Source organism: Columba livia, chromosome 4 (genome assembly GCF_036013475.1).
Source record: "Columba livia isolate bColLiv1 breed racing homer chromosome 4, bColLiv1.pat.W.v2, whole genome shotgun sequence".
In the NCBI taxonomy this organism is placed as follows: Eukaryota; Metazoa; Chordata; class Aves; order Columbiformes; family Columbidae; genus Columba; species Columba livia.
Genome location: NC_088605.1, coordinates 33,800,310 through 33,825,442, shown reverse-complemented (window position 1 = coordinate 33,825,442; position 25,133 = coordinate 33,800,310). Strand labels below are relative to the sequence as shown.

The following is a 25,133-nucleotide window of genomic DNA, read 5'->3' as shown; positions in this document are numbered from 1 at the left end:
CTTTCTTACCCCAAAGTTTTACTCTTTGTGTAAGGTACATTTAAAGCCAAGTTCAGGTTTTCTGAGACTCCAAACCATGTGTGTGTAGTGGTTGTAATCAGCAATACCGGTGAAATGCGCTGCTCTGCAGCAGCTTCATTTTTGTGCTTGTTTAACTTGTAGTAAAAATTACCTATTGAAAAGACATTATTAACAGCAAAAGACTCATTTTAGGTCTAAATCCACAGATACTGTTAAATTTATATTTTATATTTTTTTCTCTTTGTAGCAAAAATCATCCAGGTGATTTAATTTACAAATAAAAGAAGATTTAAACACCTTTATTTTTAAGTTTGTAAAAAGTTTGTCTGCCTCATTTCTTATTTTTTTGCAATTCACCTCTGACTTGGTCTACAGGGCAGATAGAAGTGGAGAATTTGCTGTCTTTTCCCTATTGTTTCCTGAGTATCTACAGTAATGGCCTCAGTAGCAGAAATTATTTGGATGTTAAACAGTGTAGCTCAAAGAAGCACCACTTGCTTCAGACAGTTGTGCTATGTGCTAAGGTATGTCCAGCTATTCTAACTTAGATAAACCAGCTCAGTGCTTTTGCAAACTTTGAAGTGTTCTTGAACTCAAGGGCTGTAGAACTTGACCTCTGGATCTTTTGCAGATTTTTTTTAAAAATTCAAATGTGAATCTTTCAACCAGCACTAACACTATGATAATGCCCAGAGATTGAGGTTGTCAAGTGCTATATAAGTTTCAATACTGTCTGTACTAAAGGACGTAAAACTTATTTCACACAATACCCAACTGCCTGTAATAGCCATTTCAATGGAAGAAGAGAGACTGGAGAAAACAGCAATACAATAATCTGCTTAGGTAAGCTGTTAAGGCTACAAAATTTGAGATCAGTTTATTTGCAATACAGGTGGCAAAAATATCTTAGAGGAAGAACTGACTTGAAAAACTAGCAAGATTCTAGGTGGTTGATTCCTGATTGCATGCACAAATGCAGCTGATAGTATACTTAATCTGTAGATGCCCAAGTTTTCTCTAAGAATGAAAAATTAGTTTCTCCTCCACCTACAGGACTGGGAAAATAATAAAAAGGTAGCACAACAGCCTGCTCATGCTTACACTGTAGGGGAACATCAAAGGACAGAAATCCTTCTGTTTTGCCTACTGACTATTTGCAACACACTTTGCTCTTGCTCTCAGCTGCAATCAAACTAATAACATGAATCACCTACTGACCTTGTCTGGGACAAAATTATTAACCCAGAATTACTCACCACTGCTCCCTTCAGTCCATGTCCTCCTAAATACAGAAACCTGTTTTGAAATGTAAGTCTGAAAAATGTTCTGCTAACTATATGGCAAATTACGAACAACTTAACACCATGTGTAAATCAACTTCAAAACTTGCTTTGAAGAGCAGTGTAAAAGTCTAGGTTCCAATACCAGTGTTCTTACACTGAGGACTTTCATATTTGCTGTTCAGACCTGCCTGCTCCTACATATAAGCACAAGAATTCAGAAAGAAAAACAAGTCACAGGCATTTTAGTAAGGCATTTATCCCCATGGCAGTACGCAAACTAAGCAGATAGAAAACACACTTAACTGAATGAGGAGAGAAATTCTCAGATACTTTGTCAGTTGCCAAAAAAAATCTCAAGTGCTTGCAGCTTTCTGGTTTTGCATAATTTTACTGAATCAGCCACCAGAAAATCATATGTTAAATATCTTATGGGCAGTCTTGGGGAAGGTTAAGGCTTGTATCTTAAGAGTAATAAGGTGTGTTTGTCAGCTATCTTACCACTGTCATAATGATGTACCTCAGTTTTTGTTACAAAGCTGTTAAAATGCAGTTAGGGTCCGTATGTTACTCCTTATGTTATTTAGATAAGATTCTGGTAAATTCAGTAGCAGCAGCAGCAGCAGCAGGCTAATAAGTGGTGGTGACAGTACACAGAACAGATTCTTTAAGGTTGTTGGCTTGGCTTTCTTAGTTGCAGCTGAATAAAACGATTCATCTTATCTCTGTTAAATGTTCCATTATTAAGAATATGAATGTGGAATTTCCCTGTAATTCTAAATTTAGTTCAACAAATTGAGCTGTGCCGCCCATGTAGCCCTGATGCTGAACAAGTTGAAGGACCAATATTGAGATTAAGCGTTTCCCTTAGGAATTTCGGATTTCATGAGCTACCTCACGGGTTTGTAGCTATTCCTAAATAGAAACTAACCGGTTCGTTTGAATCTTGCAGAAAGTTATTGCTGACATCTAGTGGTGGCTTTTTGCATGTACAAAAACCTGACAAATTTGGTGGCTTGATTCATAAATGACTGCTAACCTGATTCTTTGATGTTGCCTTTTCAAAAATATTACACAGTGTGACACTTCCTGTTATAAACGGCTTTACTGTGGAAAAAAAAAATAGTACCGGTAACAATCCTATATGGTTCAAATGCCTTTACTGTCTTATGTAGGAAAAAAATTAATTGGTGATTTAATGCATTTCCTCTAACTTCCTTATAATTATAGTACCTCAAATACATTTCTCATAGTTCTGTTATTAGGTCAATTGCTAAATAATGTAGTGCAAAAACATTTTAAAATATTCTGGGTAAATTGTTTTTGTATCAAGCTATTTTTATTTCATCTTTTAACCATAATAAAGTGGTGACTAACAGTCGCAGGTCTCAACAGCTGAAGGAACTTCAAAGAACCTATTCAGTATTTTACTTCTGTACTTCACCATGTAGCAAGTTCCATGTATAATCAAATCTGCTGTATTTCTCGCCTCCTGTAGTTTTTCTAAATGAAAACTTCATTTTTGTTTCAGTGCTTTTAATTGAAGGTTTTTGCAATTGTGTTAACACAAGGAAATCAAATCAGAAGAGATGCATAATTGTCAGCTTTTTTTCATTGTCAGTCCTCTTCCCTTGAAGAAATGTGCAGTATTTCACATACACAAATAACTTTTGAGATCCTTTGGCTGATTCTGTATACACGTGCATCTGTCTTCATTATGGGTACAGGTATTAGGCAGATAGATTAAAAGTGCTGAACTTCACCAGAGGGGAAAAAAATTGACTTCTGTGGTCGTGTTTACATAGATGGTCAACATTCATTTTACAAAAGGTTTCCTAGTGTGGTCAAGAACAACTTGGCACAAAGAATATCTTATAATATATAACCTGTGTGGTGTAATTAAAAGGGAAAGTCAATGTGATGTTACTTTTTTAGGCAACACACATGTTTTACTTTTGCAATATGTGTTGTATATTATGCTTGACGTAAGGCATCTGTGCTGAGCGTAAGTAGATTACTCAGATGTACTGAAATTTCATTTTTCACCCAAATTCCTGTATGTCTAAATAGTTGGAACTATCAGTTAGGCAGATTTATAATTGTGGACGCAATCTTTGGATTTGATTAGTAAGAAATTCCTGACTTGTTTTACTTGTTGGATTGGCCACTATTTGAGCAAATAGGTAAAATGTTTCTACTGCCTGAAAGAAAACCTTTAGAAAGTCAGTTTGTATTGTAAACTGCAGATCCTTCTGATGCAGCCTGGTTTTGAGCAGTCTGTAAAAGCGGGAAGCAGGTCTCAATGCCATGGGCTGTCTCTTTTAGTTTTATTTGGCTGTGTTGCTTGGCAGGATTCTCTGCAGAATGTAAAATCATCTATTGCAGAATCTTTCTAACTCTCAGTATCTTCTTACATTTGCAGTGATCAGCAGTCAGTTGAATAATACACAATTTCAAATGGATATTAACAACATATCAGCCATACTTAAATAGTCCCTGTGGTGTCCTTTTTTGTCAAGTCATCTTACATCTTCCCCATATTTCTATCAATGAATGATAAATCCTTACTTCTGGTAAACTGGGTCAGAATGCAGACAATGTAACCTGCTGTGGCCACAATGGCTGTTTTAGATGGGATTTTTCAATATGCTCCATTCTGATCCCTGGTCCTTCTGCTTCCTGGGTTTCTGTCTACCTGGGCTGAAGTCTCGTTACTTCAGCAAGGACCCATATTTTAAGTGTATAATTTCTATATCTAATTTTCCATTGTTTTCATAGATGCATGTCACACAGGAAGTTTTCTTTTTGCCTTCTCTGCCCATTTATGTTATTCTGAAGTACACCCTGATACTTGAGAATGTAGAAACCCAACTGATCACCAGTTTCCAATTTTACAGGCAGCTGTTTTAGTTGTGCTGAGCAGAGTGGTGACCCACAGTTTCATAACACTATTCTGCAGGATTAACTTTTCTTAACACAAATCAGTCTGAATGTCGTATTACTTTTTCTGTTAAATTCCTCACTGGGTCAGAATTACAGCCAAGTGACTGGCATATAAGGTAATTAAATCCCCTAATCAGTATGGCTAATGGAGAGCAGTGCAGCTGTTACCATGCATGGGGTCATATAATTTGTGTGCAAATGCCTATTTTTATTTGCAAACAAATGTTTCCAAATGTGTTTTGTATGCTCAAAGCATTAAGACATGGGCAAAAAGAAACTGGCCTCAGGGAATTAATTTTGTGCAATACAGAAAAATATTGTAATAGTCTCAAATTTCAAGATGTTGAATCAGGCCCAGTGCTTTACTTTTTTTTTTTTTTTTTTTTGTAAATATTTTTTTTTCAGCTTTTTGTAGATATAATTGCAGTCCAACAGAGTAATATTTCCAATACTGACATAAAACTTGTCCTACAAATTAAATGAAATTGGAAATGTGTATCAACTGTTAAACTGAAGGGTTTTTAGCTACTTACAATAAGGCATAGTTCTCTATTTTTGTCCCTTTTTCTGACTAGAAGGAATTGAAAGATACTGTTTCACACTTTATTTATAGATAAAAGGTTTCACAGTCTCAGACTTTGAATAGCAACAGATGTTTAAACTCTGCAGGTTAATTTAGCAACAACCTAATGCACTGGTGTTGGGATTCAGTCCTTACATTTTAGCCTAACAAGATTACAGTTAAAGCCTGATAGTTTTGATGCCAGTTATGATTTGCCATTCTTGTTTTTTTTCCTCTGTAAACGTTTTCCTAATTTTCACTGTTCCTCTTGTAAAGAATGTGGGCTACATAATGGCACTGTTGATGATGGGCCTAAAACAGCTGTTGGTTGGGTTCAAACGGCTGTTGTGTTCACTCCAATTTAGAATGAAAAGTTGTAATTTAAACGACTTGTAGAACAGAAGTTTTGTTTCAGGAACATTGAATCATGTCACTTCCATCCTGTACTTTAATTCAGCTTCATCATTTTTGCGTTATATTTGTTACATTTAAAATATGAGTCATTACCATTACTAAAATAAACTACTTCCAGCATGTCAAAATCAAATGAGAAAGTTGAAATGGTTGAGTATTTCTTCCCCAAAAACTTTGTCCAACTAGTTCCTCCCCTAAAGCATCTGTTTTTCTAAAGACTGTTACAATTTCTTTGGCTATCCTGCTAAGCATACTAAAAGCTGTAACTACCAACAGCAACATAATAAAATTTTAGTTAATCTAAGACAAGTTTAGAAAGATCCTGGTGGGAGCAATGTATAACTAGGCTTGTAGCTTTCACAATAAAAGAAAGCATCACCAAAAATCCCACACAATTAGACAGCATGTACAGAAGCAGGATCATTTGTCTGAGGTCCACTGGCACCATGTAAGCACCAATGGCTCTGGAAGGCTCACAATGAATATTCACTGCATTTAAAAGCATGTTCATGATTTCTCTGGTACCTTGTAAGTGAAGTTAGATGCAGCAGCTTGTGTACTTGTGTGTCTGGCTGTTGTGATACACCTTAGAAACTCAATATCTGGCAGCTGATGGGGTCTCCTTTCATACTGCTGAAATCTGGTAGAGTTGAAAATATCTTTATTTTGGTAAGAAAAAACCCGAAGAATAACTTATTGCCACTGTTTCCAAAGTCTCATGAGAGACAAGAGAGAAGAGGTGTGCACAAGAGATGTACCAGGGGCCATTGTAAATAAGTAGCTTTAGCTTTGAAATAGTTGTCAGCACAGCCAAATATTTCCTGGGGGTGAAGAAAAAAGGGTGGACTGTGGGTGTGTTTGTGTGCTTATTCACATCTGCGCATCTTACTTGCTGTGAACTCTAAGGGAAACTGGGCATTCAGGGCTCTCAGTACACAGTGACTGCTGAGGAAAAGATGCATTGCAAGAAAGATACTGGATATCACTGAATAGAGATTACAGTAAATGGAAATTTTAAATGCAGCTGTGATTCTTTTAAAAACAGCTTACCTTGAGATGACATTGTCTTCAAAGGCATAGTCTTTAGCACAGAAATATTTTTAAGAGTGGTAGACTTGTACTAGCGTTTGCTGTGTGTTGCAAGCATAAGAGTAAATTAAATGCTAACATTTTTACTTTATCACTAGAGTTTGCTGTGTTCACAGTGAAATCACTTGGTGTGGGGGCAGTTGTATATGACCTGCATTGGGATATAGACTTTCTGTTAGAAATATACTGTGAAAATGAACATGAAACTGTGCCAGAAAAATGGGGAACAGCAAAAAAGGAAGGGATTCTGAAACCAGACAATGAAATAGTGTGGGGAGATGCTGCAAAATAAAAACTCCTGCAAATAAAAAATGTTTAATATGCATGCTTAATTGAGAAAGCTGGATAAGAACAAGACTTTAAGAAAGCTGTCTCCTTTTGGAGAGAGGTCTTAGACATTGCTAAAAAGATATTTCTACAACACAAGAATACCCAAGTTCTAAATTCCAGCCTCTTTGCTACTTGAGTATGTAAAAAGCTAAAACATTTAATAGCAGAATATATATACATAAATCCAGTGATGCAAACATGAAACATTGTTGAAATAATGAAGTGAAGCATTTTCACCTTCTCTAACTTTGACTGAAAGGTTAACTTAAAAGTGACTCACTTCTCATTTCTGTCTCCAAGGTTCTGTCTTTGGGATTACAATTCCCTGGACGGAAAGTAAAGGCATTAACATAGCAGACATACTGGTAGCATCCTTGTTCTTGCTGGAACAGTGGAAGATGCAGAGAAAAGGATTGCAAAGGCTGCCTTTGTAGCTGTCCTATTATAGAGAGTAGGATTTGAACAGGAATCCATCTTAGAGTTGAATTCTTAGTTCTCTAAATTGCCACCTCGCTAGTCTAAGTAGAGCAACCTAATTGTACAGAAATTAGCTTTTGTGAATGCTCTTACTGTGCCAGAATTTTTCATGTAATGTGACTTGTGTGCAGTTGCAGTTGATCTTTCTGGTGAGTACAACACACCAAGAAAGTGTACACCACAGTGTCAGAGCTGGTGAGCAAATGCTGTAGACTTTTTCTGTGAATGTCCAGTAGCATTTTGCATGTTATTTCCAGGTGACAAACAGTTTAGACAGAGCCCACTGCTCATGGCTGGCTATTAGGTAGCTTAAATCTCAAACACTGGCTGGACTTCTCGACTACCTGCCCAGGCCATGTTTTCAGCTAGAAATAAAAAAAGAAATGCATGGAAGCAAATTCTTCTGTCTTTGATGGGCACCCAGAGGTTTGGGAGAATGCTAACAAACACAGTCCACCTTGCCACTGATCTGCATGTCAGTCCTTAGATACCCTTCTCCATTTTTAAGTCCACAATAAGCTAATGTTGTAATTAAATTTTTACAACTTGTAAATTAGCAGTGATGACTGAGCAGTCTTAAAGGAACTATTGCACTCAAAAGGCACCTGAAGAGTCAGATTCTGCAGCAGTACAATTAAACTTAGCTGAATTAATGTAATCACAACACAGAAGAAGCATCTATTCTCCCGTCTTGGGAGGTAGACACAAACTTACTCTGTCTGTCACGCTGTCCTCCCTTCTACTTGCCTTGATGTTACAGGATGTCCCTTGTCAAGCATCTATTCTCCTGTCTTGGGAGGTAGACGCAAACTTACTCTGTCTGTCACGCTGTCCTCCCTTCTACTTGCCTTGATGTTACAGGATGTCCCTTGCCAAGATTCACCTCTAGTCTTAACTGGCGCAGTTCTTTCTGGCTTGCTTTCCCATGGTAGCTAGGTGCACTTCCAGACGTCTTTAAATTCTGTTTGGCTGAACACATTCATTGCTGCATGGGATGTCTGAATCAACCACAACATTATGGTGCTTTTACCATTTGAGTGGCTGATAGTCATAGGAAGTGTCTGCACATGTTCTGTTGTTTTGGGTCTTCCCCCTGATGCTTACAGTTTGACTTGCATTTTAAAAAACCAGTAATGTCCAATTAGTCATATGCTATGTTAATACACTTGTATGTATCTGAAGATCAGGTTAAGATTCATTTTTGCTCTTTTCCAGGCAAAGTTTTGGTGGCATATTTGCTCTGAGAGTGTTCTGTGAGATACTGCACTGACACCCCCACTATTCTGTGCTTATAGCTTGAATAAGCATAAACTGTAATAGGTCTGTGCGGCAGTTGGTTACTCTGCTGTCAAAGATATATGTGAAATGGCTACATCTCCAGAATCTTGGCTGTCTTTTGTCTCCATTCAGATCCAACGCACTCAAGCTGCTTTCTTTGACCACCATGTGGGAGCATTGCCTAATTTTGCACTGTTCTTTCCTAAGTTATTATCTGGACACATTAAGTGCTTGACTGTCCCCTCCATTATGAGCTTGCCATGTTCTTTCCAGCACTTGAAAACATAAGCATAGTTTAAAGTAAACTACAGTGGAGTTGTGGCAACTTGAAAGTCTGACGTGATTTCACACTACTGAAATAAAGACAGATGTGTTCACTTTGTTCTCTGCCATAGAAATCCCATACTTGCTGATCCTGCACAGGTTGCACATGCCTCTAGAGTCTACCTTGCATGGTAATATCAGCTGGTTCTTGTAAATCACACTGCAAAGTATCTACAAGAGCTTTCTTACTTCGAAATTTCCTGCAATAAAATAAATGTTCTAACCCTCAGTGCAAGTGTTCCACACAAAAGCAGAGCTTTCGAGCACCCTAGTCCCATTGTCTCCCTGAGCCACGGACATTTTTCTAGGGCTAGATTACTGATATTACTGAAAAGCATTACTGATAAAATTAGCAGCTTCAACAGATGTTTTTCCTCCATTGTGCCTGAAACAATTCTAGCTTCCTAATAGTCCTCTATGTGTGTAAGGAAGAGAAGATTGAGAGGGAATAAATTGTCAGGTGAGATCAAAGATCACATTTTATCTGTAGTATAAGTATGGTGTAGAGGGAGATATGATTTGCAGAGGTTGTTACTTATTATCCTTCTGTACCATTCATGTGATCTCTTCTGTTCCAAAGCAGCAGAGTTACAAAGCACAAAGGGAAAATCTTCTTCAGAGCAAGCACACAGGGCAGCATTTGAACAGAAATTTGTTCTTCCTGTAGCAACATGAAAGGGAGGATCAAGGTTTAATTGTGAAATAGGAATGAAACATTCTTTAGAGACTTTCAGTTCTAAAGGAACACAGGTCTAAAGGTCTCAGTTTCAGTGTCCTAACTCCAAGAATAAATATTACTTTATATTAGGCAGTTGCTGAAAGAGTTCATAGAGAGAGAGTCAGAGGTAAGGTCCTTGACCTCTTTGGTAGCCAGCCTGCTTCCCCGGGCTTCACAGCAAATCTGTCAGTAGTTCCAGATTTAAGGGGATATAGGGTAGAAACCAGCACAGTCTCCCTCCACAGACCTCCTGATGGGCAGGTGGTTAAGACATTGCTGCACGCTATAATTTCAAACACTTTGAATAAAGAATTAGAGCCCAAGTTTGCTCTTTTCTGACTGAGTATGCAGCTACTCACTCTCTGGTCAAGAGGGACAGTGTGACTACCTAAAAATGTAAGGTGAATTCAGTGGTGTTGGTGTGCTTTAAGTGTGGCTGGGTGAGCCCTGCAGATGATTTGCCAATGCCAATGTAGTCGAAGCAGCTGCACTTTTTGTCACATCCAGAAGCTGATACTGAGGCAGTTCCTGCCAGGGAACTGATGGCCAGGTCCCTGGGAAAGCCGGGATGTGAATTCACACACGATATTAAAAAGACACACATCTAAAAGCTGTTACTTGAACTTTTGAAAACAATTTACTGTTTTTGATACTGTAGAAAATAATATATCTTTTTTTAAAAAAAAAAAAATAATAAATTACTCTCTCACATAAACAAAACTCCCTTGTAAGAGGAGAAAATGGACGTGGCTCAGTATGAACCTATTGGTGCTTTGTTTATATGTTAAAAGAGTAACGTTCCTATGTCAGCAACCAGTGACTGTATCTGCTTTTGGGATATGTCCTCAAGGATCTTCAGAGCAATTCGGTGCGGCGAGACGGCCCATGGGGAAGGGAAAGCGGCCGCTACCGCGGCTCGGGGTTGCCGTCCCGCAGCCGGGTCCTGCGGCGGGGAACCAGCCACCGCCCCCGCGCCGCTGCAGCTGCCTCCGCGCTTGCCCGGGCCAGCCCGTCCCGCTTTTGGTTTCACTTCTTCCGGCTCTGGGCAGTGCGTTTCCTCAAGGTTTTCGTGTGCTGAGAAACTTGAGCAGTCCCTGGATGCCCCCAAACCGAAGGAGATCAAGCCCGCAGCGGTGAGTGGATGCCATTCTTCACTTTCCAGTAATAAATGCAGATACCAGAGGTACAAAGCTAAAGTCCTGCTCAGGCGTTTAGGCGATTTCCTTCATCTTGGATTTCTCTTAACTTCCAAGCTAGCCAAGTCGGTGCTACTGCTGTTTGCTTAAGGAGTGTGCTTTGGTGCTTGTGCCCGGATGTTTGTCCTCAGCTGGCAGGGGGCATTTTTGTGTGTTAAAAAAAAAAAAAAAAAAAAAAAGGCAATAAAGGTGAAGTGGGAATAGTGGGAATGTTCCTCCTGGGATATGCTGGGGGCTCCCTGCTAAATTCTCCATTTTTTTAAAGTTCTTGCTCGTAACATTAAAAACATTGTTTGCTATTGACCAATAATCTAATGTGCTCAAAGCTAGATCATGTTAATTAAACACAGGTTCCAAGCAAAGGAAAATGTGAGCTGCAGAACTAAGACAGTCCCTATTGCTGGGAGTTAGTCTTTTGAGAAGCTCTTCTAGATTCTTGTTAAGTCTAGTAAGGTTAAATTCTATTCTATAGCCTGTTCTGTAGTGCAGCACCAATAGTCTTCTCTACCTGGAAGGCCATCATGCTGAGACTTAAATAACTGGTAAACTGAGGTTGGCAGGTAGGTTCCAAATTTGTGGGCAGAAGGCCGTACAGATATGTGTATGTAGAGATTGTCTCCAGACAATCAAAGCTTCAGGAGTGAAAGTATAAGCTTTATATTTTTTTAACAAAGAAAAAATTGAAGCAGAGGAACCTTGGTTTACCATTTTCTACTAAGCATGGAAAAAATATTCTGGCAAGCAGTCTCAAAGTATTTGTTCTCCCTCTGCTAAAGGTTAATTCAGTGGAGAATTATATGGAAGATATGCTGGACTTTTCTCTTGATTAGCAGAAATGCTATTTAATTAGACAAGCTCCGTGACTCAGCTGGCTAATGAACTCTTACTGCTCTAAAGCTCTTACAGCTTTATTTCAGTCAGAATTTGTGTGGAATTAATTTTATTCCTTATCCATTAAAACTGTATTACAAAAGCAGTAGGTGAATTTAAATCTTATGGATAATAAATCAAACCTGAATATAATACCAACAAAGTTTGAGAATAAACAGAAATGTAATACCTACACAGGCAGAGCCATTGAAGATAGAGCAACCAGAGGCAGATATCCTAATGGAAATGCTCGAAACAGATGGCTGGGGTATATAAACTCTTAAATGTGCAAGTTTTCCTGGAAATATTTGGATGAATGTATTGAATCCATGGACCGTGTTTTCTCTACACCTTGGCTGTTCTCCATTTCTTTCCCTGATTATATTGGTACTGATTTGTTTTGTCTGCTCTTACTTTCTTATACTTCTTTCTCTAGCCTTGTATTCCGTCTTTCGCTATGAGATGGCAAGACAGAATTTTGTGTGGCTGGCTTGTAAAACAAAATCTGGCAAGAACTGTAAAATAAAGTGGCATATGAAGCATTCTTACTGCATGTAACCATAAATATTTTAACTGCAGTTAAGCTCAGAGCATAGTGATTAACACTGAGGGGCCTGTATATAAACATTTGTCAGTGTAGTCAAGGCTCAGAGCTCAGAGATTAACATTGACAGGCTTGTGTATAATTTGTTATATTTATTGTAGTCTATGCATGTTAAAGCAATGCAAAATTAATCAGAAAGGGAAAATGGTTGGAAATGTTCACTGATAATAGATAAAGTGTTGGTAGCTTTTGAACATAATTATTTTTATGTAATACAATACTATTGTTTTTCAAGAAAAATCTTAGTTTAGAAAGATTTAGACATGCCTTTTCTGCAGAAATGAATACTACTTTATGGGTGAAAAATACTGAGTGTTTGCTCAGTACAAACTACATGTCTTTTGAGCCTGGCTTGCTTAGTCTTCAGTTTAAGATGTGAGTTGTGTCAAAATGATTGTAATTTGTACTGTGTTCATTTTGCCTTTTCAGATAAAATTATGGGCAGTGCTACTCTTTGGTGGAGCAGCTTCTCTGTCAGACTGGTGTCTATCTGCTTGCTATGTGCCTCAGCTGGAAAACAGTGTCAGATCCAAAATGAAATGGCTGACTGCAGTCACCTAAAGCTGACTCAAATTCCTTCTGATCTCCCAAACAACATCACGGGTTTGGATATTTCTCATAATCAGCTAAGACAGCTAGGTCCTGCAAATCTGACCAAGTACAGCCAGCTGGTTTACTTGAATGCAGGCTACAACAGCATCTCTAAACTGCAACCAGACTTGTGCCAAAATGTGCCCTTGTTGCAGATTCTGAGGTTAGAACATAATGAATTGCATAAACTCCCTGACAGAGTCTTTGCTTCCTGCACCAATCTGACTGAGCTCAATCTAGGATACAACAGAATAGATATAAAAAATGATCCTTTCAAAGCCCTGGAGGTAAGCATGAGAAATGCATCTTTTTATGTAAATAAAGTATAAATGCGGATTTTTTTTTTTTCCCAGTTTGTGTACAGAACAGCTGCCTATTTGCCTCTGAAAATACCCAGCATGTAATGTCCCTTCATTGTTTTTCTAAATAAAAGGCCTAGTGGCTTCTTGTGTTAGAGCACACTGGAGTCTCAGCCATCCTTAGAAGTCAACGCTCTCCATCCTCTTTTCCCTATTGCATCCCATCAAGGCACCTCTCCGTACAGGATTTGTGCTGAGAGAACAGCAGCAGATGACATATAGGGCAAAATGGATGCTGTGGAATCTGCATTGCCTGGGGTTTAAAAATAGTTGCTAGCCTAAATTCTCAAGGTCAAGGTGTAATTACTCGGACCATGGAGGCCAGTGCTTAGGGTGAATGTAGTGTCTCACAGGACTTTCGGCTTTGAGAAAGAATTAAAATATTTTTTTACTCTACATTTGTTTCTCCTGATAGTTTACATGTAGTTAAATATTCTTCTCTGTAGCATCTATGTGGCTGGGGAACCAGCACAGAAGGCAGGAAAAGACTGTTCCATTGTCTTTGCACCAAGCAGGGAATAATGCAAAAGGACAAAAGAAAATAGAGAAAATGTGCAGCTACTAATCATTGTATAATGTTCTAATGAGTGTGATGTTGTTTAGAACAAGTCTGAACTTTTCTGCTAAACTCAGTATTCCAGTTCAGTTACCTACGATGTCTGTGCCTGCACTGGAGGACTGCTGACTCTCAACTAAGCACAAATGAGTACAGGCAGCTTTGGTGCTGGGAACAGACCAGATGTTCTGGCCACCTTCACTTTGCCCCTGCCATGCCCTGATGGAGGCCTGGCTTGAGGCACCTCCAGGCACATCAGTGGAGTCACTTCAGGGCAGCATCTCCTCCCCTGCAGTTGCAGGAGTCATATGAGAACCTGGGCATCAACTGGAGTATGACAAGGAGTACAGTGCTGATCTTTGTAGGCTGCCACTGCTCCCTCACTCCCATTGGTGAGGGTGGACCACAGTGTAGACACAAAGTTTAATACTGTGGTAGTTCTAACTGCAGCCAGCTGCAGGCTTTTGCTTTTATCACTTTATCTGGAACAGGAGGGCTTTCAGTGAATTAAGGAATTTTAGATAAAGTAATTCTTTGGTTTGCAGCAGATAATTTAGCAGTTTAAGACTATGAACACAAAAGTTACAGGTGTAGAAAATACAGACGGCTTCTTCCTGCAGGAGCTTGAAAGCTGCCATTTCTCTGTTACAAATTTAACTGTAGTATTGCAACTAATTTCAAATCAATTAGACTCCAATGCAATATTTCAAAATGGTGTTATACAAAATAAAAAAAAAAAAATTATACTTGTCTGTTGGTATCTTCTTCCCAGAACTTGAATATTCTGGACCTATCTCATAATCTTTTGAAGTCAGCAAATTTAGGATTGCAGCAACAGTTGAAGAACCTTCGTGAGCTCATGTTGGATAGCAATCAAATCACTGAGTTAAAAAAGAAAGACTTCAGTTTTCTTAGCAACACCTCATTGAACAGTCTTCATTTGTCATCAAATCCACTGAAAGAGGTAGGAAGCATTTCAACAGAAAATCAACAGGTGTAAGTATAAAATGGAACTATCCAGATTTATCCTTTATGATTGTATGGCATTTACATTGCATTTTTGATCCATTGAGGTCAAAGATAAAACCATTCTAATGTGTACAGTGTTACTGCTGATATCCAGTAGTGATACCCGTCATTATTTTTCTCCCACTGAAATCAGCAAGAGCTGGTTCTGTGTTGATCAGATGTCTCAAACAATAGCTAGATCAAGTAGCTCCGTGAATCCTTACCAGGTGTTTTCTATGCAGGTAGGTTTGTTTGTTTGTTTGTTTGTTCTGAAGAGGGAATGGTTGACATAGTTTCTAATTGAGGGAAAAGTGCAATGTTATGCAAGGTTAGTCATACAGCCTAGGTCTCACTTCCTAGTTAATCAAAGAGAATGTTCATTTGTGCCTGTGGGGTACACCAGAGAAATAATGATTGCAGAAAAGTATACTTACTCTTTTAAAAAAACAAGTGGGTGTTTTCTCTGCCACCTGCCTTACTGTTCTCTCTGGCACACTCTTGGTGTTACGATATGATTTTTTGAAGAGTGATGGTAAGTATTGCAGTTCTAAACTGGCCAACCCACAGCATATGAATATTGAGTTTGCATTGAATTTGCTCAGCTTTTTTTCCCAGTTGATTGATCTGTAAAGAACAGGTATATTGAAATTACAAGAGTGGCATAAGCTTGTAGCACTGCTGAGGGGCAACCCCACCCTCCTCATTCCCTTGTCCACTTCATACCTCTCACTTTTGCACACAAGCTTTAGTGAGGTGATGCATTGGATCCGTGGAGAAACTTGTGGTCAGGCTGGTTCCCATGTGACTGCATGTATGGTCATATTGGTGCAAGGGTACATAGTGAGTGTAAGTAGATGGGACTGCTCCTTTCTCGCGCAGTGCTACTTTATGCTAGTTTAAGCTGCTCTGATTTTACAGCACTGCTGTCTGAAAAGCAGCCTTACGCATTTATGTTGTGGAAGCAAGTGTGTGGTATCACATTTCACGAGTCATTCTGTTAACCCAGAGAAACTGGGTTTCTTCTTGGCTGCCTGAAGGCATAGATTTTTTTTTACAGTGTTTCTAGTTTTGCATTAGTATATTGGTATCCCCAGCAGATGTCAATAAAAGAAAGCTGAAGAAAGGCATTATCCCAATTTCTTAGATGCTCCTAGTGAAAGCGTTTTACCAGGTGGATGCAAAATTGTAATTAAGTTGCATCTCACTAAGCAACTTTCTATCTTCTTCTAGACAAGTACTACTCAGAATTAGGATAATAATGTTACAAATTTTAGAACTTTTTATCACAAGAAGTATAAACTCCAAGAAGTGTTTGTCTGAATTTGGCTGTGGAAAAACTTGAATCTAAGAGTTATACTCTGCTTGAAAAATCTCATTTAAAAATCTTCCCAAATTTTGGCTTTATGGGGCTACTTTCTTACATAATCCCCTTGTTTGGATCAAAACTGTTTTTTCTTTTCCTTTCAGTTTCACACAGGATGTTTACATGCAATTGGAAATCTCTTTGGCCTTGTAATGGACAATGTTGAACTTGGTGAAAATCGCACGAAGAAACTTTGTACAGAATTATCAAACACGGCGATTCAGAATCTCTCACTGAGCAAAGTGAATCTTTCATACATTGGCAAATCAACTTTCCAGGGACTGCAAGGAACAAACCTTACGGTTTTAAACCTTTCCCAAAATTCTCTGTCTGTGATAGAAGATGATTCATTTCAGTGGCTTTCAAGTTTACAGTACTTAAGCCTGAAGCATAATAACATTCATATATCATCACGTTTATTTTATGGATTATCCAGCCTCAAACATCTGAATCTGATAAATTCACTTATTGGGAAAATTGAAGATTTTTCCTTTCACTGGTTATACCACCTGGAGTACCTTATAATGGATAATAACAATTTTCCAGGAATTACTGCTAATATGTTCACAGGTCTGAAAAACCTGAAATACCTGAGTCTCTGTAACTGCAACATAAACTTACAAAGAATAACTAATAAAACATTTTCATCGCTTGCTAATTCCAGTTTGCAAGTTCTTAATCTCACAAAAACAAGAATTTCTACAATAGAAAGTGGGGCATTTTCTTCCTTGGGACACCTGAAAATTCTCGATCTTGGTCTCAATGAAATTAGTCAAGAGCTCAGAGGTCATGAATTTAAAGGTCTCAATAATATACAAGATATTTATCTTTCCTATAATAAAAATTTGACTTTGCGAAGTGAATCATTCATTTTTGTCCCAAGCCTTAGAAAACTGATGCTGAGGAAGGTAGGTTGCAGTAATCTGGCACTTTCTCCTTCACCTTTTCATCCTCTACAAAATCTGACTGTCCTAGACATCAGCAATAACAACTTAGCAAACATAAAAGAAGACTTGTTTGATGGACTTCACAAACTTGACATTCTGGATTTGCAGCACAATAATTTAGCCCGACTTTGGAAAGATGCAAATCCAGGTGGGCCTGTTCTTTTTTTGAAAGATCTTCCCAACTTGCGTATTCTTAATTTAAAATCTAATGGGCTTGATGAAATTCCAGTTCAGGTTTTCAAGGGTTTGTTTCAATTAAAAGACTTGGATTTAGGAGCCAATAATTTGAATTTGCTTCCAGCAACTCTGTTTGATGACCAAAACTCTTTGAATTTCTTGAACCTTCAGAAAAATCTGATAACCTCAGTTGAAGAAAAAGTGTTTGGCCCAGCTTTTAAGAGCCTAAGAATACTGGAGATGGATTCCAATCCATTTGATTGCACCTGTGAAAGCATTGCTTGGTTTGCTGATTGGCTTAATGTGACTCACACTTATATACCTGGATTGAGGTCCCAGTACATTTGCAACACCCCCCCTAAATATCACAGTAATCTGGTGTTACATTTTGATAGCTCAGCCTGCAAAGACAGTGCTCCATTTAAACTTCTGTTTGTGGTCACTACCACTACTGTGATGCTAATCATTTTTATGGTTCTTATCATCCATTTTGAAGGGTGGAGAATCGCTTTCTACTGGAATATTTCAGTAAATCGAGTACTTGGTTTTAAAGAACTTGACAGACAACAGGAAGAATTTGATTTTGATGCCTATGTTATTCATGCAAGACAGGACAAGAATTGGGTGTCTAAGAATTTCATCTCTCTGGAAAAAAATTACCACTTTCAAATTAGGTTTTGTTTAGAAGAGCGGGACTTTGAAGCGGGCATATCTGAATTTGAAGCCACTGTTAACAGTATACAAAGGAGCAGGAAGATTATTTTTGTTGTGACTGAGCACCTCTTACAGGATCCCTGGTGCAAAAAGTGAGTAGGATATAAAATTTTATATGTAATGGAGAAAATTTCTTAACAGATTTTTTTTTAAGAAGGTAATATATTTTTGGTGTCTAATTTAACAAAAATGCCATGCAAATTCTATTTTAATATATTTACTTAATAGATCATAATTGTCCCACATATACACTAGTGGGCATTAGAATCTCTCAGTCAATATATTTTTATACAAAAAGTCACCTGTGCAGATTGCTTGCCTTAAAAATTACATGTTTGAAAAAGAGCAATAATGGGTGAGATCACTGTCATCCACATTTTTATTTGTCTTTAAATGTCTTTCTTATGTAGTGATCTTACAAAGAAAGGAACTTTGCTAAACAAAGCTATATTAAGACAGTTGACTTAGGTTATATTTTTAGAGGATGATATTTTTCTTTAGTTAGAGGGTAAGTAATTTAACATAAGCAATGACAACTTTATATCATTAAATGGACATTAAGACCCCTGTTGGAGTCAAATACTTGAATTTGCAATGTGCTGTTATGTGAGCTATTAAAAGAACTGTTTGTCATTTTTTCCATCCATATGAAGGAAAACACGTTTTTTTCTCTTATTTTTGCTTCAGCTTTAAGGTGTATCATGCTCTTCAGCAAGCTATTGAACAAAGTCGGGACTCCATTATATTGATCTTTCTTCATGAGATCCAAGATTACAAGTTGTATCATGCACTTCACCTGAGAAGAGGAATGTTCAGATCTCGCTGCATCTTGAACTGGCCAGCCCAGAAAGAACGAGTCAGTGCATTTCATCAGCAATTAGTGATGGCACTTAAATCTAATAGTAAAAAACAGTGAATTATGAAAGTACAGATTTGAATTATGGGGTCATTTTACTGCATATTTTCTGTCATTGAAAAAGTATAAGGTGTTCAGGAAAACCTGAAAAAAGTTTGTCATGCTGGAAAGATACATAAGTCAGTATAATTTAGTCTATATTCATGTTCTTGCTGATATTTTGATTCACCTGCATGAAGTGACATGTTAAAATGGATCATGACTGATAGTTATTTCAGTCTGTACTTAAAAAATGTGGTAGAAATTCTGAAAAGCAGAGAGAATGACTGGTGTCCTACCAAAAATGTCCATCTGGTGTAGTGTAAAAAAGACATCGACTCTGCTTTAAAGGGATATGTAAAAGAGAATTCAACAATGATAAAATAGCAAATTCTGTTTAGAGGGTAGAGTGGACACTACTGCTTGCTTTCATAACACAAGGGGAGACGCAGTGAAACTAAAATTGGAAAGCTTTCCATGTGATGCAGAGTAAGTATAATAACATGGGAAATTATTTCTGTAGTTGAAACCAAGAAACATGGCAGAGTTTCAAAGTGAGTTTTAAAACCTTTGTTTTAAAAGAAAGCTGCAGAAAGAAATGTGACCCTGTGAGCAGCCTGTTCAGAACACATGGCAAAGGATTCCTTATGCCTTCTGGGTGGTGCTAGTACTGCAAAACCAGATTTTCAGACTGAGTCAACTGATTTAATCAATGTGGTATAAGTAAACAAACATTTTTACTCCTCCCTATCAAAATTCAGAGAGCTGGCAGAGGACATTTATACTGACAGCTGCCACCTTACTTATTCAAATGCTCATAAAACTATATGTGGGACATTAAATAGAACTTGAAATCAATGTGGAGTATGGCCAACGCATAGCTGGTGCACCTGTATAAAACGAGTAAAGGCATAGATTTTTCTGTAGCATAACCAGAAGACAACTTTGTGGGGGAGCTGATGCTACTGTAATTTCAATACTGAAATCTTTATTACTAGTCAAACAACAACAAAAAATAAGCCCACCCAAATAAAAGATTTTAAAGCATACCAGAAATTTTACTGTGACTACAGTTAGGGTGGAAGAAAAACTTCAAAAGTAGATGAATTTCAAATTTTATGTTTCCTTTTTTTCTTTATAGCTGTACATAGTTTTGCCTTTGATAGCAAAAAATAATGTTGTAAAGAAATTAGACAGAATTCTGTAGTTTAATTTATTCTATATTAATCTAGTTTGTTTTTTTCCATAACATACTTTATAGAAACATGGGCTAGTTGGCAATTGCCAGAGCATTAAGGTTCAAATATATGGGCTAGTTGCTTGACAGAGAGAGCTGAGAACCAGCAAAGAGTGTTCTGAAAGGATGTTCATAATGTTTGAGGCTGTTTGCAATTTTAAGGAGTGTTTGAACACAATTTATTGTAAATTAACGACTAGACAGTCATTTATATGTTTTTGTTAATATTTAATTGCTACTCCGAGTACCATATAAAACATTGTCAATTTTCAGTAGGTGTGTGACCTTTCAAATCTTAAGAATATTTTTAATTGCCTTTTTTTCCCCTCGCATTTCTCTCATCGATTTCAATACCACCATTACTCCAAGAATCAATATACGTAACATATTAAGCAGCTTTCTTCGTTATTTGTTGTATGCATAGATTAAAAACCTTGTGTTTTAATAGGTTTGTATGTCCCATGATGATAAAACTGTAAATGACAGTGTGTAGACTGTCTGCAGTTGCTCAGGAAGTCCTGAGTGAAAACAAAAAAGGCTTTGTTTACAGTTGAAGTGATAGATGATGATTCCCTAATTACAGTAATAGGATTATCCTCATTGTGATGCTTTCATCTCGTCTTTCTGACCTTTTCAGGTGAAGTGACAAATTCTTTGTGCTTAGGCCATGAAATTTGAGGAGGCAAGTCTGTAAGGATGGGGTGCCAGGTATGCACCATGTCAATCGTTCTTTCTCTTATTTAAAGACTAACATGTGAAAGTGTTCCTATGTTTCCTAAATCTGTAATGACATATAGTAGCAGAATTTCTCATTCCACATCAACATAAATTGTTTGGAAAACATTAGTAGTTCACATGGATATAAAAAATGACATAAAGATCCAGAGAATTCATGGAGAAATGCCAAAGTGAAATGTGATACAAGAGGTCAAACCAGATGATCAAGTGGTCTTTTCTGGCTCCTAAAACCTGACAAATGACAGTGTGTCTAAATTCTATAAAGATTTCTATAAAGATTTTTCTTGTTACTACAAATGCCCCCAAAATCAGTGTCAAGACACTGAGAAAATGTTTTATGGATGCTGAGTTTGTTGTTGTTGTTGTTTTTAATAGCTAGGAATACAAACTAAAAGTAATTGCAAATGTATGAAAATAATTTTAAATTATAAAAATAGGATGTGTTCTAAACATTTATTTTAGTATCTACATTCAGTTTAAAATAATTTGCAACAGAAAAAGACATTATAAAGGCTTACAGTGAGAATTAGAGGAATGTTAGAAAAAAGCACAAAAGCAGTAAGCACAGGGCCAATAGTAATCTTATATTTGACATAAAAATTTCATATAGATTTTCTCTGTCTATCTGAAAGTTACCTATTTCTGCTCTGCTCATGTACATTTGATGGTGAGTAAATGGGCTTAGTGTGGCAAAGATCTGTAAGTGCTCTCAGGATTAACAGTCCATATCTGAGCTGGGTAGTTGCAGTGTGCAGCATAAGACTATATTATGCTGATTTGCTGAGGAGGCTGATACTAAATAAATGAAAAATATTTCCAGACTTGTAGTGTCAAAGATATCACCTAGGACTAAAGAGGAATCATCTGTATTGAAAGCAGAATATCTAAAGGACTTATATCTGTAGATTTGGGGTGGAACCTTTTTCTGCAGTACTTGAATGACAGGGAGTTATGAACAAGTTACAGGCAGCGATGTTCATAATAGGTTCTATACCAGCTCTTCATGCAGAGTTGCTTCAGGGCTGCAGCTGAGGTAAATATACTGTAAATCAACATGCTCAATTATGCTACTTTCACTGTGGCTCAGTCAAGGCTTTTTGACATCATGAGGAATAAGCACAGATCGTGCTGTTGTTATGTTGATGTAGACCTATTCCGTAACTTCAGTCAGAATATATTTATTTTCATTTGTTAGAAAAAAGGCCAAGAATATCCCAATTTCAAATCTCAGTCCTCTACTTGGTCTCTTGTGTGCTTCACTCTGCCAGTTCCTTGCACTCCTTGCTGTGCTAGGCAGACAAGGCAGGGATAAAATTCCCCATTTTGTACCCTTGCTTGTTGTCTAGCAGCAGCTGCCAGCTTTAAGTTGATAGTGCAAGTAGTTGCTTGATATATAATATTGGGCTTTTATGTATAAAGGAACTGTGCTGTCCTTCAGCCTGTGCTGTTCTTTTGGATGCTACCATGGGCCATGTCACCTGCTTGTCCTTTCTACAACACCAGCCATGACAGTGTCCCCAAACTGCTGCTAGCATGATCACTCTTCTATCCACCCAGACAGAGAACCCTGTGTTGCAAAGCTAGTGCAGCATTTGCCCCAGCTGCAACTCATGTGCCTCTGGCTGCCTGATATTTGTAGCAGATAGACAAAGGTCTTAGATCCTGACACCCGCTAATGCTCTTCAAGCTGCCTGGGATTGTTGGTAGTATCTTTGCACATAGGCAGTTGCTCCTCACAGCTCCCTTCTGCAGTTGCCTGACCTGGTGTAGCAAGGTGTACTGCATTGTGTCCATCTTGCTCCAGGTTTCTATAAACCCTTTTGGCATGCACCACACGAAGGAAAGGTGTTAAGCAGAGCCCTGCGGCCCTGGCAGGTGGGATTGGTTTCTGCCCCTTAATACTAGTGGCATTTTAACAAAAGGGAAAACGCCACGCTTTATTTCCTTAGCCCACAGACTGCAACTTGTTACTGCTCTACGCTTCCCTATGACAGGTGCTTAGGCTGATGGCGTCTCGCAGGCTTTTTGCGGGCGGGGTGCACCGCTCTCGGCCGGGTTTGTTTAGCCTAGCAACGCCCGCTGGGCCGGGCAGGAGGCTGCGGGAGCCCCGGCCGGGAGAGCCGCCGGCCACCCCCACCCGGCCTTGCGGGGACGGGAAGGGGCTCCCGGCCCGCCGCCATGAAGGTAGCAGCCCTGGACCTGGGCGCCCTCCTCGCCAAACTCCGCCGTGCCCCGCCGGCCCCCGGCCAGCGCCCCCCGTCCGGCGGGGGCTGCGTCCTGGGCAGGGCAGTACCGCCGGGGGAGCGAGCGGGCGGCCGCCCCCTGCGCCTGGCGGCTGCCGCGGCGGACAGGGAGCCCGGGGTGCGGGCGGGCGCCAAGGCCCTGCTCATCACCCTGCCGGACATCGGGGAGGAGGTGGCGGCGGAGACTGACGGCGAGGAGGCGGTCAGCAGCCCACCGCGCCACGCGTGAGTGCGCGTCCCCCGAAACCCGGGGGGGAACGGGGAGGGTGTGCGCCCCTCTCTCCTGTGGGGTTCCCCCCACCAAGCCTTTTCCACCTGTGCGTGCCCTGAGAGGTACTGAACATCTCTCTCCGCTGGAGTGCCCTTCCCCCAGGGGTATGCTGGAGGCAGGACAGAGCACCTTCAAGAGCAAAGGTGATGGTTTCTACCAGGGCTGTGTTCGGCGCCTGTAGGAAGCAAAGGGCTGGGCTGTGCGCGGAGTGCCCTTTGTACGGCGGGCGTCTGTATGCCGGGGGAACGGAGGCAAGAGCCCGACCCCGTGTTGGCGGAAGAAAACTGCCCAGTACCCGCGGGGAACAGGGCCCAGGCGTGTCGGAGAGGCTGAGCAGGGAAAGCAGCCAAGTCCTGAGGGAGCGCAAGAGGTGCTGAGCTTGACTAGGGATCATAAAGGTACGCATGCAGGTGTATGACTTGTATCAAAGCCTGTCCCCAAGTTGCAGCTGTGCATCGAAGCACACATTTCAGTCATTGCCTTGAAAAAATCTGAAGTGTCTATAACGCATATGAGACTTTATTTGGATGCTTCTGTGTTTAATCTTCAAGGTCAACTTTGGAATGTCTAGGTTTTGCTGAAGATAAACCTGTGTGCTGTAGGATTCAGTTGGTGATAACTCTGCTGAAGCAAAGGTATATAGCAGAAGGGCTTACTGAAGTCAGTAACAGTTGTATCGGTGGAGTATTTTGTGCTCTTACCAAAAAAATGCTGCTATATATATTATGTGAATGTCTATAATCGCTGCCTCTGTAGTACTAAACTATGCAAGTCTTTGATATTGCTGACAGTCAGGGAAACATTAATATTTTGTCAAATGTCAGTAGGAATGAATGTATTTTGGAAAGTTAAGTTTTCAGCTCTCTAGGACTGAAATCTCTTTAGTACACTGTTAAACTTTCAGATGGTTTTTAGAACCTCTACTTTTAGTTTGGTTTCCATGTAGCATAATATTTAAATTACAGTACTCTGATTTTCTGAATCAGTCTCTAGCTCTTCCTTGGCAGATGGGTTGTGCTTGTTCCCCAGCGTCCATAGTCAGTAGAGTAGGTATGTTAGGAGGTATTCAGTCCTTTTGGAATCTGTTTATGATGTCTTGTGAATGTGACTGATCTGTTTCTGACTGTGTTAGTAGTGTTTGCTTTGGAAGCTTTAGTAGCAACAGTGTATTGAAAGTCACTGCCTGCTCTGTTTTGAAAAAACAAATAAAAAAGTGTTTTAAACTGATTTCAGGGAGTGTCTCTAGTTCTTGCGTTGCAAAGTATAGTAATCATTCATTCATCTTCTATGATTTTGTGCACCTTGAGCACATCATAGCCTTCTCCAAGGGTTGTAGCCTTTTTAAACTTTCCTGCTGAATGTGGCTCTATTCCCTTTTGTTCATAGCCCTTCTCTTAGTCCAGTATGTCTTTCTTGAGATGCAGGGACAAGAACTGCACATAGTCTTCTGTTTGTGGATGCAATAAAGTTTTACAAAGTGACAAAGTAACGCTTTCCATTTTGGTCTCAATATCCATTCTGATGTTCGCCAGAGTTTTGGTGGTGGCTTTGGTTGTCACTGTACAGAGACCCTGATGACTCCAGGATTGCTTGCTGAACTGTAAGTGCCAGTCCTGATGTAAAGGTGCTTTAGGTTGTTTTTTCCAGGATAACCATTGACAATACATATTTGTGAATACGTACTTTTATCTAGATATTTATAAACTTATCTTAGCAAATAGTAAATTAATTGAAATATTACAATTGCCAGATAAGTAAGATATGTAACAGTGTGAAAATAATACAAGTAGGAACACAAACCCTCCCTGATGTTCGTATTTTATTTTCTACTACTCCATCTAATGCATTTGGTTTTTGTTTTGGAATAAATTGTAAGTGCTTTCAGGTTTAATCTTTTTCTGCATTCGTGTAGAATAGTAGCCTTCCCA

General features: G+C 39.0%; 2 protein-coding genes across 4 annotated transcripts in view; both read left to right on the top strand.

The window, feature by feature from the left end:
* The first annotated feature begins 10,312 nt into the window (after window positions 1-10,312).
* On the top strand, window positions 10,313-19,895 carry TLR3 (toll like receptor 3). 2 transcript variants are annotated; one of them, XM_065061109.1, is made up of 6 exons: window positions 10,317-10,569; window positions 12,536-12,984; window positions 14,385-14,576; window positions 16,088-17,078; window positions 17,604-17,913; window positions 18,509-19,895. In XM_065061109.1, exons 2-6 carry the CDS (start codon window positions 12,544-12,546, stop codon window positions 18,735-18,737), a joined length of 2,163 nt encoding a protein of 720 aa, XP_064917181.1. In that variant the 5' UTR covers window positions 10,317-10,569; window positions 12,536-12,543; the 3' UTR covers window positions 18,738-19,895. The 2 variants fall into 2 exon arrangements, with proteins under 2 accessions (XP_005500267.2, XP_064917181.1); XM_005500210.3 differs by having other exon boundaries at window positions 10,313-10,569; window positions 16,088-17,913.
* A 1,865-nt stretch (window positions 19,896-21,760) lies between these two features.
* FAM149A (family with sequence similarity 149 member A) overlaps window positions 21,761-25,133 on the top strand; it is a 32,842-nt gene continuing 29,469 nt past the window's right edge. For both annotated transcript variants that reach the window (XM_065061117.1, XM_065061114.1), the window contains exon 1: window positions 21,761-23,159. In XM_065061117.1, the coding sequence (XP_064917189.1) occupies window positions 22,870-23,159 (290 nt within the window). In that variant the 5' untranslated portion in view covers window positions 21,761-22,869. The remainder of the gene's footprint in view (window positions 23,160-25,133) is intronic.

Excerpts from the sequence above, each read along its gene's own strand:
- TLR3 (XM_005500210.3), top strand. The coding sequence starts at position 12,544 with ATGGGCAGTGCTACTCTTTGGTGGAGCAGCTTCTCTGTCAGACTGGTG. Across the intron at positions 12,985-14,384 it reads ATCCTTTCAAAGCCCTGGAG|AACTTGAATATTCTGGACCT; the intron begins GTAAGCATGAGA and ends TCTTCTTCCCAG. Across the intron at positions 17,914-18,508 it reads CAGGATCCCTGGTGCAAAAA|CTTTAAGGTGTATCATGCTC; the intron begins GTGAGTAGGATA and ends TTTTTGCTTCAG.